General features: G+C 41.6%; 1 protein-coding gene across 4 annotated transcripts; it reads left to right on the top strand.

Moving 5' to 3' along the window:
- The first annotated feature begins 649 nt into the window (after window positions 1–649).
- On the top strand, window positions 650–6,604 carry TMEM100 (transmembrane protein 100). Of its 4 annotated transcripts, XM_033183575.1 has the most exons (5): window positions 670–705; window positions 1,902–1,995; window positions 2,963–3,096; window positions 3,510–3,620; window positions 5,090–6,604. In XM_033183575.1, the coding sequence occupies exon 5, from the start codon at window positions 5,155–5,157 to the stop codon at window positions 5,557–5,559; it is 405 nt and encodes a 134-aa protein (XP_033039466.1). In that variant the 5' UTR covers window positions 670–705; window positions 1,902–1,995; window positions 2,963–3,096; window positions 3,510–3,620; window positions 5,090–5,154; the 3' UTR covers window positions 5,560–6,604. The 4 variants fall into 4 exon arrangements, with proteins under 4 accessions (XP_033039468.1, XP_033039467.1, XP_033039465.1 ...); XM_033183577.1 differs by lacking the exon at window positions 2,963–3,096 and having other exon boundaries at window positions 650–705; window positions 3,510–3,626; XM_033183574.1 differs by lacking the exon at window positions 2,963–3,096 and having other exon boundaries at window positions 657–705.
- The last annotated feature ends 9,952 nt before the right edge of the window (window positions 6,605–16,556 follow it).

Here is a 16,556-nt window from a genome sequence, read left to right as displayed (position 1 = left end):
AATGCCTTTGGTGGAAGGTCACCTCAGAGGTGTGATTTTTCAGTATCACATAATTTCTATGGTGCCTTGACATCCTCTGATGAAGAGCACCAATAGGACCACCCCTCTGACGTTATGGAGAGGGGCCACTCAGGCACCAAATGCAGTTTTCACCACTGATCTTTATCTTCCTTGTACTCCTTTTATTACCTGCATGTTATGGTGAAAGAGGATAGTTTATGGTCCTATTCCGCTACATACACACTTTCAACCCCATGCTCCCTTAGAAATGTAGAGCAAAGATTACAAATTCTTTTCTGCAGGTTCTGATTCACAGAGGGAGAGCATCAGAATGAGGGCTTTGGATAGAAAAAATCTTGCAAATTGGTGCCTGAATAAAGATATAAACAGCGAGAAGTGAAGGAAGATATTCTTTTCAAACTTGGTGCCCTTTCTCTCTATGTGCATATATATAATACACACACACACACACACACACACACACACACACACACACACATATGGATTACATTTTCATGGAGGAAAACAGAGTAAAATCCAGCAGCATTTAAGGGATTTCCTCTCACCAAATTGTCTCCGATCCCTTGTGTTTAAGCCTTGCTGAGTACTTTGTTTACGGTCCCTAGTGTGGTGATTTGCATCCCCTTCTCTGGGTTGCTCTTGGCGGGGCAGGCAGCTGTCTCAGTCTAACTCTGGCTGGGAAAGGTAAGGATCTTTGCTTTGCTCTTTGAAAGATCTGGGAAGGAAATGTTGAATGCCCATGGGGGTTAGGGGCATAGATACAATTCATGCATTGGAGGCTTTGAGAAAAGTTCTCCAAACTTAAAGGAGTCTCCTAAAGCCATGTGCTTTAGAAAGAGCTAGAGAGATTTCCTCTTCCTTGTGAAAATAGAGGGCTTGTAGAAATAAGGCTGGTCACATTGTGGATGAAATTTTGCATTTGGGGGCAGGTGTCCCTGAAGGATGCCCAGGGGTGTTCCATACCTTATAGACACAGAGTGCAAGGAGGAATAAACATTCAGAGGCAACAGGCATAGATCACTAGGAATTCTCTTTGAATTTCAATTTGAAGAGGTAAAGTCGGTTAAAGCGTGTGTCAGTGGTTAGGATGACAGGCATCTATTCTTCTGATAAAATTTCTGCTTTATACCAAAACTTTCTACCTCTTTGAATTTAATATACAAATCATCAGTTGTCTACTCAGAGTCTAGAGATGTGTGACTGTGTATCAAGGCAGATGCACACACCCTGTGAAGGAGCATTGGTGTGAATGAGGCACGTGAGCCTGACAAGGTTGAAGAAAGCTTTGGTATTGGAAGTGATGACATCTTCGCCCATGCTCCCAGGGCACAGACACACTCACTGTGCCGCATTGTAGACTCAGTCAAGGGCTTACCATGCAAAAAGGTGCCACTGTCCTCTCTCTAGAAGTTCAGTTTTTGCACCTTTAGCTTTGGTAACAGGAAAGCATGTTTTCAACAGAATAAGGTGATATTCAGAGCTTCAGTGCAGTTATTGGGCTATCTTGCAGGCGAAGTCGTACTAGAAAATAGAGGGGAATTGCCCTCAAGGGCCAGAGTTTGCAGGTGAGAAGACAGCTCTGTTAAGGAGCTTCTCAAGAACCTCCATTGTGCATAGCCAGCGGCCCCCATCTCACCATCTTCCAGGGGCAACTTTGGCAAGTTCTGAAATGCCCTGGTTCTAAGTATTCCTGACCCTCAACACCAAGTGACAGCACTCCTCAGGGACGAAGGCTGTCTCTTTAGGTCCGACATTTTTGAAGTGTGAGGATCATGGCGACCAAGGTCCTCCGGGTACTTGCCATGACTCCCCCAAACCTCAGGGACTTTTCAACTTTATTTTTTATAATGACATAACCCTCTCTCTGGCTTTCGTTCTAGAATAAACAACTTCTGGTCCCTCTCTTTCTGTGACAAGTCATCAGGGTATTGCTACAATGCAAGGCTGGAGAGGCTGTGCTGTGGTAAAGGAGAGGTGAGATGTTTGAGAACATCCAAGCCCTTTGCCAGCAATTAGAGAAATATAACAATTTGACAGAAAGACGGAAAACAAATCTCTTCCAAGAGTTAATTTGGATTTATGGTTCACAGTATTAATTAGAAGGGGTTATTAACACATGTGCAGATGAAGAAAATGGAGGATGAAAAACTCTTAACTACAAAGTGTAGGATGAGCTCCCAGTATTATCTTTTCTCCTCAAAAAGACAATCTTGGGCTTTATTTATTTCAAGGTTTTAAAATGTTCACAGTTTGTCTGTAAGAAACGATAAACCTATAAAGCCACTTACAAATTTATGGGTGTGGGAAATAGATGTTTAACTTTATTGTTTGAGCGTATGATGTGTCAAGCTGTGTACGTTCGAATGTTTAAAATATCTTGTTCCTTAAAGTGGGCCAAGGAACAGAGGTCTTGACATAGGTAGGAGCTTGTTACAGACTTACTGAATCAGAATCTAAGTTTAACAATCTCCCCAGATGATATGTGTATCCATTAAAGATTAGGGTTCAAACCAAGGGTTTCTCTGTTACTGGGTGATCTTCATTAAATTCCTTAGCCTCTCTGAGCCTGTTTCCTCATTAATTCTGAACTAGTGAGAATTAATGTTAATGTGTGACATTTCTTAATATTGTGCCATGTCCAGAGTAGGTGCTCTATAAATGGTAGCAATTATCATGATGATGATAATCTTGGTGCTGCTAAAGTTACCTCCTTGCAAGAGCAGTAAACAATCATGTTTAAATCAATGTGACTGGCTTCCCCCCTTAACCGCAAACATTTGTGCCTCCCACCCTCATTCCTAAATGAATTAACAGTGAACAAGTGGGGTTTTAAGCTTCAGATGACTATCACGCACATATAAATAAAGAATAATGGGAAAACCTAGGAACATGGATTTTTGCTGGCTTAGAGACTGAATTCAGCTGCCCGATGACTTCACAGCTGTTTCTGCCGCCCTAGAGTGTCTGTCCCCTCAGCTCTGTCCCCTCAGCCGGGTCTGCAACGCTGACTCTGGGATTTTCTTATAAAAATGCCTGATGGACGGGAGGAAGATCTGGAGGTCGGCAGGGGAAAAAGTGAGTCATTCAAATTCACAAAGCAGTCCGCTTAGTAAATGCTGCAAGAGAAAGAAAAGTAAAAGCTGGCTCCTGTCTCTGGGGTATCTGGAGAAATGATTCGGACTTATCATGTCACTGAGCAAAGTTGGGGGAAGCCAAAACTCAGAATCTGCTGGCAAGGAAAAGAACGAAGGAGGAAAAAAAAAAAAAAAAAAAAAAAAAAAAAAAAAAAAAAGTTAGGGAGGGGCAAACTGGAGGGGGAGGGAATAAAAAGAGAGAGGGAGGGAAAGACAAGCGTCATTTAGGAACAGAGGTAGCCTGAAAGAAGTAGGAACTCCAGGATCCCAAACCAGACCAGACCTTATAGTAAAGTATTTTTACATCTTTTCTTTTCCCCAGAAGAGATCCCTAACCTATTATTTTATTGACAGCCTTGCTGTTAGAGGCTCTTTCCCAGAAGTTGGACGAAGAGACTCAAGCGTTGCTGTTTCTTCCCTTCCAAGTCAAGTGGTTACTCTGGTAATGGATTGCCTCTCTCGGAGGTGAGTGTAAGTAATTTGGGGACAGATCTTGATTTTCAGATTAGCTCAATCTCAGCTTTGGGGTGAAGATATCTTTTTCGGACATAATCTCAAATACCTTTTAACTGGCCTCACCAGAAGTCAGGGTGTCGTTGGACAACAGTGATTAATTAGTTTGGTGATTAAAAATGACATGTGAGTAGGCAGCTCTAAGGTTTAGTTCCTTGCTCAGGGAGTGATATTTTGACTTTCCAGAGCAGGGAAGAGCCAGTGATGTTTGATCTGGAGTTGAATTTATTTTCAGTGGATGCTTAATATATTCAAAATATTAATCTCATTGAAACAGTCTCAAGTATCTTTCTTTAAACTTGTTCATTAACTACAACTGCTCAACTGTGTAGCAGCTAGACGGCTTTCTGAGAATGGAAGACAGTGACTCAACCATGTCTGGGCAGCAGACACGTTTTCACTGATTTCTCATAGACAGCATTTCAACCAGATGCTTTTGATCAAAAGTCTCAAGCTTTGTCCTGAAATATTCAGGTTTAAAATACTTAGAAAGCGTCATTGCAGCAAGTTTTATACACAAGGGCATGGAGGAAAATGAGATTTCCTGAAAACCTAGCATGCTTATTTGTTTCTGCATGTTGTAGTATACATAATATCAAAATTTTGTGTTGAGCTTAATAGAAAATTTGCAAATTGATAACTAATTACTGTAATAATTGATTTTATTTTTGCCAGGAGAAAGCACAAAATTATATCCTATGAAGGGGTTGAATTTTTTTCTTATTTTTTCTCTTTCATAGCAGATTGGAAGATAGTATTACATTTCAGATCAAAAATCCCCACCTCATCGTCAATGAATTTTTTGCTGAACTGTCCACCTAAAATGGTTAATAAAAAGATCCCAGGGAGTAGGTTGCACTGTGTTTAACAGTAACACAATAAAGATTTTTTTGACTGTCATTCAATGGAGAAGAATATCATTTATTGCTGGCCACTTGCCTTGACATTGATTTTGTGGGCAGCGAATAGGTGATAGTTTGGAAAGAATGCATGTTATGCCCAGCAAGATTGGTGGAGTCTGAGTTGCTGTAAGTTCTGGGATTAACGGTGTGAAATATTGTTTGTAATGTATTCTCTCTTGAATGAAACCATTTTTGGATTAGGATTCAGGCATTTCTGTGTGTTTAGAGGAAGGAGAAGCAATAGACAAAGGAGAAAAGCTTGTAAAACATTTGTAGACCGCCAGGGTATATTAAACACTGTAAGTGCTTCCTGCTTTTTCTGTCTTCCCTTCACGTGCATCTGCTTCATCTTATTTTTTGCCTAAATGCAAAGAAAATGCAACCAATTCAAAAAAAGAGTAAAGTTGCTTTTCACATGGATCTATGCCTCCTGGAAAAGAGGTGCCTGCCCAGCTTTTTATTTCTCCTTGCAGGGTTCATTCTGATACATGCAGCTGACATCTCCTGTTATCTTCACAGCTTTCACCCTGGTGAGACTGTCCAGATCTAGTCTGCAAACCCAGCTTAGAAGCACTGTTGTAAAAATGACTGAAGAGCCCATCAAGGAGATCCTGGGAGCCCCAAAGGCTCACATGGCGGCGACGATGGAGAAGAGCCCCAAGAGTGAAGTCGTGGTCACCACAGTCCCCCTGGTCAGTGAGATTCAGTTGATGGCTGCTACAGGGGGTACCGAGCTCTCCTGCTACCGCTGCATCATCCCCTTCGCTGTGGTTGTCTTCATCGCTGGCATCGTGGTCACCGCGGTGGCTTACAGCTTCAATTCCCATGGCTCCATCATCTCCATCTTTGGCCTGGTTGTTCTGTCATCTGGACTTTTTTTACTAGCCTCCAGCGCCTTGTGCTGGAAAGTGAGACAAAGGAGCAAGAAAGCCAAGAGACGGGAGAGTCAGACAGCTCTCGTGGCAAATCAGAGAAGCTTGTTTGCTTGAGACTGAATAAGACCAAATGGTCTATTGGGCCTGGAAAACCTGCTCTGACTTTGTCACCCAATTCACCCAGAACCATGGTGGGAGAGAACAGATTTGGCATTGGAGCAGACTGGAAGAATAGGGGTGGGAGGGTGGAGGGGCTTCTCCTTTGTGAGGAATGACTCATGTCTTCTTTAACGACAAACTTAATCCTAAGGGCTGTTTCTGAGACTGCAAAATCAGCTTTCTATTTACATTAAACATTTTGGGGGTCACGGGAGTGCACGGCATTAGACAGCGTTTGGTTCACCCTGTAAAGTAGCCAAGAAAAGATGAGAAAATAACAAGATAGGCCTGGCACACTAGACATTTGCCTCCAAAAGAAATAACCCACAGTCTTAAGATGTACCATAAAAATGTTCTGCCAAGGATCTAAATTACCTTGGGCTTCGCATATATCTATGAAATTCTGTGATAATTTTTTTCAATACATTGATTCACTGGCATCCGTTTTTATTTTTCACTTTTAATAACTCATCACTGGTGGTACTTTATCTTGAAGAGTAAACTAATATTTTTTATATTTTAACATTGGACAGTTTTAGCCAGTTGTAATGATGTGTCAGAAGTAAAGAAAAACCCATTAAAGGTATAGCTAATAGATGCTGTTGGGGGTTAAATTAATAGTAAAATAATCCAATATAGCACTTTTGATGATTTTTATATAAAAATCAAGTGTACATTTCATTCAGAATAATAAATACTTATTGCTGCTAAAACTTCTTAAATGGTTGTTTCTGTTGTAGTTATTTCTATTGCAGTTCCAAATTGCTATATTCCCTTGTCTCATTTGCAAGTTCTCTATTATATTTCTCTCAAATGGACAGGTTCCTTCTTTACTAGAGGATTTTTGTTTTTATCATATTGGTTTTTCATTTGTTCTGAATAGTCTTAATTACGTTTACTAAATTCTAAAGGAGTTCTGTGCTATTATAATTAGGAAATCAGTGTCTTTGGTCAGGAACTTTATAATGTGCTATTAAATGTGTATTACATTTTTGTGGAATCAGTTGTTAATTATTTGCTTAACACATACACAAGCACCAACTATATGCCAGGCATAATGTAGATTCTCAGGCTTCTTACTCAGTTAGATCTAATACAATGCAAATAAAGTTACTGCTTGAATCCTTCAGTGGACATTGAGCTAATCCACAGCTAGGACTCTACCCTACAACTCCAGCCAGAAATACAGCTCATTCATTTAGTTTAAACCATTTAAACTAGAATAGAAAGATAGGCATGAAGGTTTCTTAAAACTTGGAAAACAAAATCAGCCTAGCATTGCACAGTCATTGAAAGTCTTTCTATCCAGGAATTTAATTAAACATGGCAGGAGCCCTTGAGCCCTTACTACTCCCTCTTGCACAAGTAGTTTTTGTAAGTGGAAACACCCTAATAATGACTTTGCAGGTCAGATGGTGTCACATACAAATCAACATTCCTCCCAACCAAATGCAAGTTTAGGGGGCTGTGCTCATTTCAATGCAAGTGACTCTGTGCCTTCACATACCTCTTCTCTGTGCAAAGATATTCAAAGCCCACACCCACCTCCCTCCCACCGCTACCACATTGCTGTATGGATAAATTACTCAGACAAGGATCAAGATTCTCCAGTCTGATCCAAAAGAATGTATCCAGTTTTCATGCTCATTCTAACCCCCAAACCTCCTTATGAGTTAGCCAGAATAGACTATTCACCATTCTTGCACCTGACTCTGGTTTTCCTGCCTCTATGTCTGTCCAAACTTGTGCTTTCCCTCGCTTATAATGCATTGTTTCCTTGATTTTAATCTCCCCAAATCCTGCTTCTCATCAGCACTCAGCTCAAATGCTACCTTTTCCCGGAAGCCTTCCCTTTTATCTGAATGTAAATGCTCTTTTGTGAGTTCATCTTTTATTCTCTGATGGTACCTTTTATTTTCTGACGTGTTCGTGGCATAAGTGTTATCCTTATTCCAAAGCTCCTTAGAAGTGTGTGATAGATCCTCTTTTTAACCCTAGTGTAATACCTAACATAATGGTTTAAGCAGATTAAGGATTCAATAAGTACCTAATTAAGGTGCTAAATGAGCCAAAGAATAAAAAATCACAAAGTGAATGGTTTATCCAGAATTATAGTCCATCCTAAACTCGTTAAAGAAAAAAGTTTAGTTCTCATTTTTCCCCCAAAGAGGCCATCTCACTCTCTATTATGCCTCCACCGTAAGCAGCAGTTGGAGGTGAATATTTACTCTCTGTACTTCTCTAGCCTGACCTGGCCTTCAAAATGCTTGAAAAGCAAACTCATGATTTCCGGCCACCAGGGGGCCCCATGCTGCTATTTGAGTCCCAAAAGAAACAGTTCTATGGAATGGCCTAAATTGTAATGACCAAAATGGGATCAGATCTCTCCTAGATGTGAGTTGGCAGAGATTCCCCATTTATCCCACCCTTACACACTTCCCTAAGTCACTTCACAGTGGCTATCTTGGCGTTCTGTTAGTACAGGAAAGATTTGCCCCGTTTAGGGAGCTTCTAGTCACATTAGAAGGTATATACTATTACAGTGTAAGACACAGAGATAGTTCCACACACTGTGAATCCCAACTCCCGCGAGGTGAATAAACCCAAATTGGGATTACAAATTATCACAATTATATCATAACATGTCTTTATTGGGTAAGGTCTATCTTTACAAATGGTTGTATTACATACAAATTTATGCAGATGTTAAATGAATGCACATAAAATGCATGCATAAGTATATTAAAAAGATATTCTGACTCCTCCCTAGAATATCAGAAGCCAGCTGTATCACCTAGTGGAATTCCCCCTAAACCCACGCATCCCAGAGTGCACAGAAACAATTTTTGGCCTTTTTCTGTGCAGCTGGTCTCTGGCCCAGGTGAGAACCACAGCTGCGTGGTGGCTCTGCTCTCCCCACCTTACTATCTTGCTTAATCTAGGGAATCTTGCCTAGAGAAACTGCACAAAGAGATCATGTGATAGCAAAGAAATTTGAGGGCAGAGGATGAACCCCAAAGAGACAGATCACAAACCCTCAAACCTACTTTCCACCCCCACCATCCCTAAAGAGAAAGAGAGGAACACAGGAGAGAGACAGAAAGAGAGATGTTAAATAGACGATAGATATCCTGGTCTCCAGGGAAGTATTATGGTTTTGAACTTGGAAGATCTTGATATTAAAGTGCTTGATAGTGTAACAGGACTCAACTGTACCTGATACTCTTCACCACACTCTGAGGCTAGGAGCGTACGTGTCCACTGCACTTTACAATTGAGGAAACTATAGTTCCGAGAGGTTAAGTGACTGTTCAGCTAAGAGCTCACAGCAGGCAAGCCCTAGCACCAGGACCAATACGTTGACCACACATTGTAGTTGCCTCAGTGTCTTAAACCTTTGGGCTGCTATAGCAAAAGTACCACAGACTGGGTGACTTACAAACAACAGAAATGTTTCTCTCTCACAGTTCTGAAGGCTGCGAAGTCCAATATCAAGGTGCCAGTATGTTCCATGTCTGGGGAAGGCCCACTCTCTGGTTCATAAGTGAAGCCTTCTTGCTGTGCCCTTGGGATGGCAGAAGAGGCGAAGGAGTTCCCTGTGGCCTGTTTTACAAGGGTGGTAGTGCTATTCAAGAGAATTTCACCTTCATAATCGAATCAACTCCCAAAAGCCCCACCTCCAAATACCACATTGAAGATTAGGTTTCAACATATAAATTGGGGGATGGAAGAGAACAGATATTCAGTCTATAATACCCAATTGTTTTTTGTTTTTTTGTTTGTTTTCTTTTTTGAGATGGAGTCTCACTCTATTGCCCAGGCTGGAGTGCAACCGTGCAATCTCGGCTCACTGCAATCTCCGCCTTCCAGGTTCAAGTGATTCTTCTGCCTCAGCCTCCTGAGTAGCTGGGATTACAGGTGCCCGCCACCACGCCTAGCTAATTTTTTGTGTGTGTTTTAGTAGAGACAGGGTTTCACCATATTGGTCAGACTCGTCCCCAACTCCTGACCTCGTGATCTGCCCGCCTCAGCCTGCCAAAGTGCTGGGATTACAGGTGTGAGCCACTACTCCCGGCCTACAGCACCCAGTTTTATGCTCAGCCATAACCAAAATCATTTCCAGAATGTCTCTTTAGCAAAAGGAGACAATACAGGTATTACAACACCTACTTTTGAAAAACTCTTGTTAAAATATAATTTACACAGAGAAAGTTGTATAGCTCAATGAATTTTCATAAACTTGTGGAATTAACATCCAGACAAAGATACTGAGTATTGCCAGCACCCAAAAGCTCCCTTTGTATCTACTTTCCATCAGTATCTCTCCGGGCGAAACCACTATCTGGCCTCTAACACCCAGAGTTGTGTTGCCTGTTTTTCAACTTTGCGTCGGTGGAATCATATAGAGTATACTATTTGTTCCTGGCTGCTTCTTGCAACATTATGTTTATGAGCTACAATCTACATTGTTGTATGTAGTTATAAATGGTTCATTCTTATTGCTGTGTAGAATTCCGTTGTATAAATACAGTATCATGTATTTATTGTTTCTACTGTTGATAAACATTTGGATAGTTTCTGTTTTTTAACGATTCAAGATAGTATTTTGGGTAGCCAGCCTCTAACAGGGCACCACACGATCCTGGACTCCTGGTATTCACCCGATTCTGTGGTATCCTCCCACGCTGTCCCAGAGTTGGTTTGTGTAAACAATAGAATAGGGCAGAAGGGATAGAAGTTGACTTCCAAGACAAGATTATGAAAGATACCTTGGCATCTTGGTTTTTCTCTCTTCTGATTGCTCCTACTCTCCCTCTCTCCCTCTTTCTCTGAGGGAAGCCATCTACCATGTCCTGAGGACACCCAGGCAGCCATGGAGGGGCCCATGTGGTGATAAACTGAGATCTCCAGCCAACAACTAGAGAAGAACTAAAAACTGCCAGCCACTACCTGAGTGAGCGTGGAGGTGGATCTTTTCCCAGGGGAATCTTCCAAGGACTGTGTTCCCGGATGACAGCTTGACAGACCTCATGAGAGACCCACCCAGCCAGGGCTGCACTGTGACTTTATGGGACCTACGCACTTTTGTCTTTGTGGGCCCCTTCCTCCGTTCCAACAAAAAGGAAGTACCTCACTCACTGGAAGGAGGAAATTGTACTAACAAGCATCGTGGGCCCTAGGCCTGGTGCCTGCTGTACCTAACGGGTACCTCGGCCCTGAACCCAGCTAAGTTATTTCCAAATTCCTCACCCACAGAAACTGTGAGATAATAAAGGTCTGTTGTTTTAAGTTGCTAAGTTTGGGGGTAATATGTTCTGCAGCAGTAGGTAGCTAATGAAGAAATTTCTTCTACATGATTTTTGATGTATGTGCATGTTTCTGTTGAGGGTAGACCTAGGTGTGAAATTCCTGGATTAAAGGACAGTATGTGTTCAGTCTTACCGGAAAGTTTTCCAAAATAGTAGAATTAATGTGATCTGCCAGCACTCTTGAGTCTGGATGCACTACTACATCTTCAGCCATTTTTTAGTATTTTTCATCTTTTTTTTCATTTTAGCCATTTTTATGGGTGTAACATCTGCTTTATAAGTATTGAGAAAGGAGACGTAGCACAAGAATGTGGGCTTGATAGGGCAGAGCAAGTTAGGGACAGGAGAAGGATTTGGAATGGTGAAATAGGATTTAAATTTGGACTTTGGAGGAGCAAAGCAGTGAGAGAGAAATTCTCGGGGAAGTGCTCTGGAGATCAGGAAACCAAACTAGAGACTGGAAGTTTAAGCCGTCACAGTCCCAGCTTCAGCATTTATCAAGCATTCACTATGCTCCAAAGGTCATACTCTGAGCTCCACATAGAATATTTCACTTGATCCTCACAGCAGTCCGGTGAAATAGATAGCATTATTGTCTTCATTTCACAGATAAGTAAACTGAGACACAGATGAAGCCAATTAATTGAGATCACATAATGAGCACAACTTAGGGCCTGAGTTCAAAATCCAGAACCCACTCACTTAGCCACACTGCCTATCCTGCCTGGTACACAGTAAACTGTCAGTACCTGGTTCTTGAAGGAATGTCTCAAGTAGAAGCTGAGCAACACAATCTCAGGAGTCTAAGCTAAAGAGTGGGGCCAGGTGGAGTGACTCAAGCTTGTAATCCCAGCACTTTGGGAGGCTGAGGCAGGTGGATCACTAGGTCAGAAGTTCAAAACCAGCCTGGCAAACATGGTGAAACCCAGTCTGCACAAAAAACACAAGAAAATTAACCTGGCATGATGGCGGATGCCTGTAATCCCAGCTACTCAGGAGGCTGAGGCAGGAGAATCGCTTGAAACCAGAAGGCAGAGGTTGCAGTGAGCCGAGATCGCACCACTGCACTCCAGCCTGGACGAAAGAGCAAAAAACTCTGTCTCAAAAAAAAAAAAAGAAAGAAAGAATAAAGTCAGCAACAGTTTTGAAAAACCCAGACTAAAATCTGAGATTGTTATGGAATGATTGGCCATCTGAAGCCAGGACTTTTTCTGACAACCTCCACCTATTTGTAGCATTTAACAAATATCAAAACACTCTCTCCTGAGGAGTCTCATGAGGCTCAGGACCCCAGCCACGTCTTCTGCCACCAACGATATGGCTGATGCTTTCATTCTCATCCTCCTTGAGTTTCTCTTGTGGAAAATTCAAAATTCAGAATATACACCAGCCTCAGCCTGCCACTAGAGGCACAGTGTGAAGGAAGTACATATCTGGAAACCATAACACGTCAGGGGAAATCAAAGAAGACTTCCTGCAGGTGGTGACTTGATAAGCCCAGGACAGATAAAGGAGTTAACCAGGTGATGGGAATCGAGGAGGAGCAATCAGGAGCACTGACAGAAGGAACACCATGAGTGAACACCATGAGTGAACACCGACAGGTGACAGTGAGAGCTAGCCTTCAGCCTCTCCACCTCACTGGGTGAAAATTAAAGAATTTGTTAAGGATATCTATCAACTGCAAAATTCTGTCCAAGCAAAGAGGTTAAATAACTCCAATATCCGTAGAGCTCAAACCTATAATCAGATAATCAAACGTTCAGGTTGTTTTTTTTTTTTTTTTTTTTTTTGAGACAGAGTCTTATTCTGTCACCCAGGCTGGAGAGCAATGGTGCCATCTCGGCTCACTGCAATCTCTGCCTTTCATGTTCAATTGATTCTCCTGCCTCAGCCTCCCAAGTAGCTGGGATTACAGGCACCTGCCACCATGCCCAGCTAATTTTTGTATTTTTAGTAGAGACGGGGTTTCGTTATGTTGGCCAGGCTGGCCTGAAATTCCTGACCTCAAGTGATTCGACTACCTCGGCCTCCCAAAGTGCTGGGATTTCAGGAGTGAGCCACCGTGTCCAGCCAAATGTTCAGGTTCTTATATTGCACAAGCACTTCAATCTGTAAGCACTTGGGGATCATTAATAAAAATATATTATTATAACTAAAATCTTTCTCCTCACCATCATATCAAATACTATCTTCCTAAAGACACCATAGCACTGTGGTTAAAGCACCTGAGCTTGGAATCCAGCCTTATCACTTACTACCTGTGTATCTCTGCACAAGTCAGTTTCTCTCTGCCTCAGTTTCCTCATTAACAAAATAGGAATAATGTTGGTTCATAATAGGGTTGTAGTAATTACTAATAGAGTTAATAGATACAAAGTGCTTATGACAATACCTGCTACTCAATACATTAGGGAGGATTACTGTCTGTCTCAAAGTTGACATATGCTTTGAGTGAATCTGTGTTACCCATAAAACTACAGAAGCTACAAGAAAATCAGTTAAATAGGACATTAATAGAAAAACAGCAGCTTATGTCGTGAGCAAAATTGCAAATACTTAAGCTCATAGTAGTGTCTAGAAAAAAAATAAATTGCAAATACTGAGAGAAAATTCAAATCCACGCATATATCAATTTTTTTGGCTAAAACAAAGGTTCTTGGTGTTCAGCATATCTATATCCAAATTTATATAGCTAAAAAGTATTGATGCTATCAAACTACCTAATAGAGGGCCAATTAGCATTTCCCTGGTGCTTTAAGGTGGACATAGCATTTTCACTTACATTGCCTTGCTAATTATTTCCAGACACTCTATAAAATGTTATCCTCATTTTTTGATGTGGTAACTGAGACTTGGAGAGATTAAATGGCTTGCTCGTCATGAAATAGTGCATATGTGATAGAAATGACTCACACCCAGATCTAGAGCTCTTCTGGTTGCAAATTCTTCTTTCCATTGCAATTTTGCCACTGTCTTGCTAATGCAGGCATTGTAGTTTCCCATGGAATGTCCTCCCTTGGGCCATGAAGTTAAGGATGGTTCATCAAGCCTTGAAACTGGTTGTGTCTACGGCTACATTCCTTCTGATTGTACCAGATGTGGGAAAAAAAAAAAAGTTACAGTGGTGAGTTAAAATTTGCATCAATATCTATAATAAGTGTAGAAACCATGTAGAAAATATAACATGATCATACAATGTGGTTTTTTTACTAACGGGCTCATGTTACTTTGAGGTTTCTGTTATTGTTGTTTGGGGCTTTTGATTTTTGTTGCTGTTGGGCTTTTTTGGTTTTTGTTTTGTTTTGTTTTTATTTTTGAGACAGAGTCTCGCTCTGTCGCCCAGGCTGTAGTGCAGTGGTGTGATCTCGGCTCACTGCAAGCTCCTCCTCCTGAGTTCACGCCATTCTCCTGCCTCAGCCTCATGAGTAGGTGGGACTACAGGTGCCTGCCACTACCCTCGGCTAATTTTTTTGTATTTTTAGTAGAGATAGGGTTTAACCATGCTAGCCAGGATGGTCTCGATCTCCTGACCTCATGATCTGCCCGCCTCAGCCTCCCACAGTGCTGGGATTACAGGCGTGAGCCACTGTGCCTGGCCGTTGTTGTTGTTTTTAATAATAGAAACTTACATCTCAACAGAACTTAAGACATGGTCTTGACTGGTGGTTTCCAAATGCCTGTCTGAGTACTGACTGCATCAGACTCATCATAGGTGCTGACCCTAGAAATTCTGGTTAAGTAGGCTCAAAGTAGGATAAAAGTAATAATACTTTAAGCATAAAAGTAATGGGAGTAAAACCTACTTTCTATTGATATCCCCTTCCTTTCCAAGTTAATCACAAATTTTCATGGGCCATAGCCTCATGTGTGTTCTAGTCTTACTGCATTAGTTGTGGTACAACATTGGTAACTAAATGAATCAGCGATAATAGAGACTATTCACAATCTAGCCACTCAGCAGATAGTCACATCCTAAAAATACCCTTTGCCTAAGGAATCCTGAAAAGTAGTGGGCACAGAGAAGAAAACCCAAACAAGAAGAGTTGAGAAAGCTCTCTGTGTTGTTTTAACATGGAGTGGATCATCCAGTGTTGAGCTGCAGTGGATCTGACACCCATTGCTCACAAGTTCTCAAGCGTTTTCGATGGGAAGTGTAGGCCATGTCCAAAAAAAATAGAATGACACTTTTGCTCCATCTCAGCCTCCTATCGAGAAAAGCAAACACAGATGATTTTCCATTTCAAGTTCAAATACAGAATGGATTGCTTCTTGTTTTGCTTGACTAGAGTAGTTGATGAGGGTTCAGAGACTGGCAGCCTGCCAGTCATAAATCAGTTGTGATCACATTGTGGTATGAACTCAGAAAAACAAGTAGACAAGAGTAAAGGGGCAGAGCCAGAAAAATTGTAAGTATGGAGAAGATGTGACTGTGATTATGAGTATTTCAAGTGCCCAGCACGTGGATAGAGCGCATTGCCTTTCTCTACAGAGTGGCTAATTCAGAGAGAAAAGGGGTATTTGGAGACAGGGTTTGTGTTGCCATACTTCTCTGCAACTAGGCCCTATAATAAAGTGCTTGCATCAGAGGAAGGCTGACCACACATTTTAGCGCCTTAACAGCTCTAACTTAATCATGGCAGGAAGCTTCTCTGCTACTCGGAGAACAAGTTGCGTCACTAGGAACATCTGACTACAGGATCTAGTGTCAATCACTTTCCCTAAGGTCATTAAAAAATACGAGGGTGTCCCCTTACAGCATAAAGGCTTTGCCCAAGTGACAATTAAGAGGAAACACATAACATGATAAATAATTGAACAGGTGGATTAAAGAAATGCCTTTCCTGTGTAAAATAAGAGGGATGATTGACAGTTGTAAATCCAGGCTCTTTGGTGCATCTCCTCCACAATTCAAGGTTCTAACCATTTGAACTGCTCTTTTTCTTTATTTTGCCTTTCTTAGCTGTTCAAGGAATACTCTTTGGCCTCATAGAGTCAGAGAAACATTAGAGAAAGGCAACACCTCAGAAGTTCCCAAGAGCAGCTTTCAAGGGCTGCCTGCCAATGAGTGGTGTTGCAAAAAGCTGCCCAGTGAGTGGAATAATATTCTTTACTTGGTTTGTGTAGAACAAGCTCTGCTGTGGATCAAATGGCAAGTCTGTCTGCTCATCTGATTTAATAAATGCCCTGTTTGACTTGCTGGTGCCAAAACACCTGCGAAGTACAACATGCGTGTCACCTTTTCCCCTAGGGTCTTATGTTTGGTTTAGGAGCTTGTTCTTCTCCCAGACCAACCGTATGGTATACATCTCCAAAATCAGGACAAAGGGTGGCAATTTACTATGTCATTCAGAGCAGTCCAAACAGCTTGGCTATTGATGTCCTGGGAAATATTTAACACCAGAGAGTTCTTGTATCTCCGAATTGGTAATCATTCTCCAATAGATGCTTTTCCAACAGAGGAAAAAAGAGAGAGAGAGAGAAGGGAGGAGAAAAGAGAAAAGGAACAAACACAGCGACTTTCGGAAAGAAGCCACCATCCTAGTTTCTATTTGCAGCCCAGCGGCGGTATTTGAAGTTCCCAGTGAAAATAAAACCCTTGAGCTTGGAACTGCTGCTACCATGGCATATTTTTAAATGGTG

This window comes from Trachypithecus francoisi, unplaced genomic scaffold (genome assembly GCF_009764315.1).
Source record: "Trachypithecus francoisi isolate TF-2019V2 unplaced genomic scaffold, Tfra_2.0 Lachesis_group20, whole genome shotgun sequence".
Taxonomy (NCBI): domain Eukaryota; kingdom Metazoa; phylum Chordata; class Mammalia; order Primates; family Cercopithecidae; genus Trachypithecus; species Trachypithecus francoisi.
This window is presented reverse-complemented; position numbering and strand designations above follow the sequence as displayed.

Excerpts from the sequence above, each read along its gene's own strand:
- TMEM100 (XM_033183576.1), top strand. The coding sequence starts at position 5,155 with ATGACTGAAGAGCCCATCAAGGAGATCCTGGGAGCCCCAAAGGCTCAC.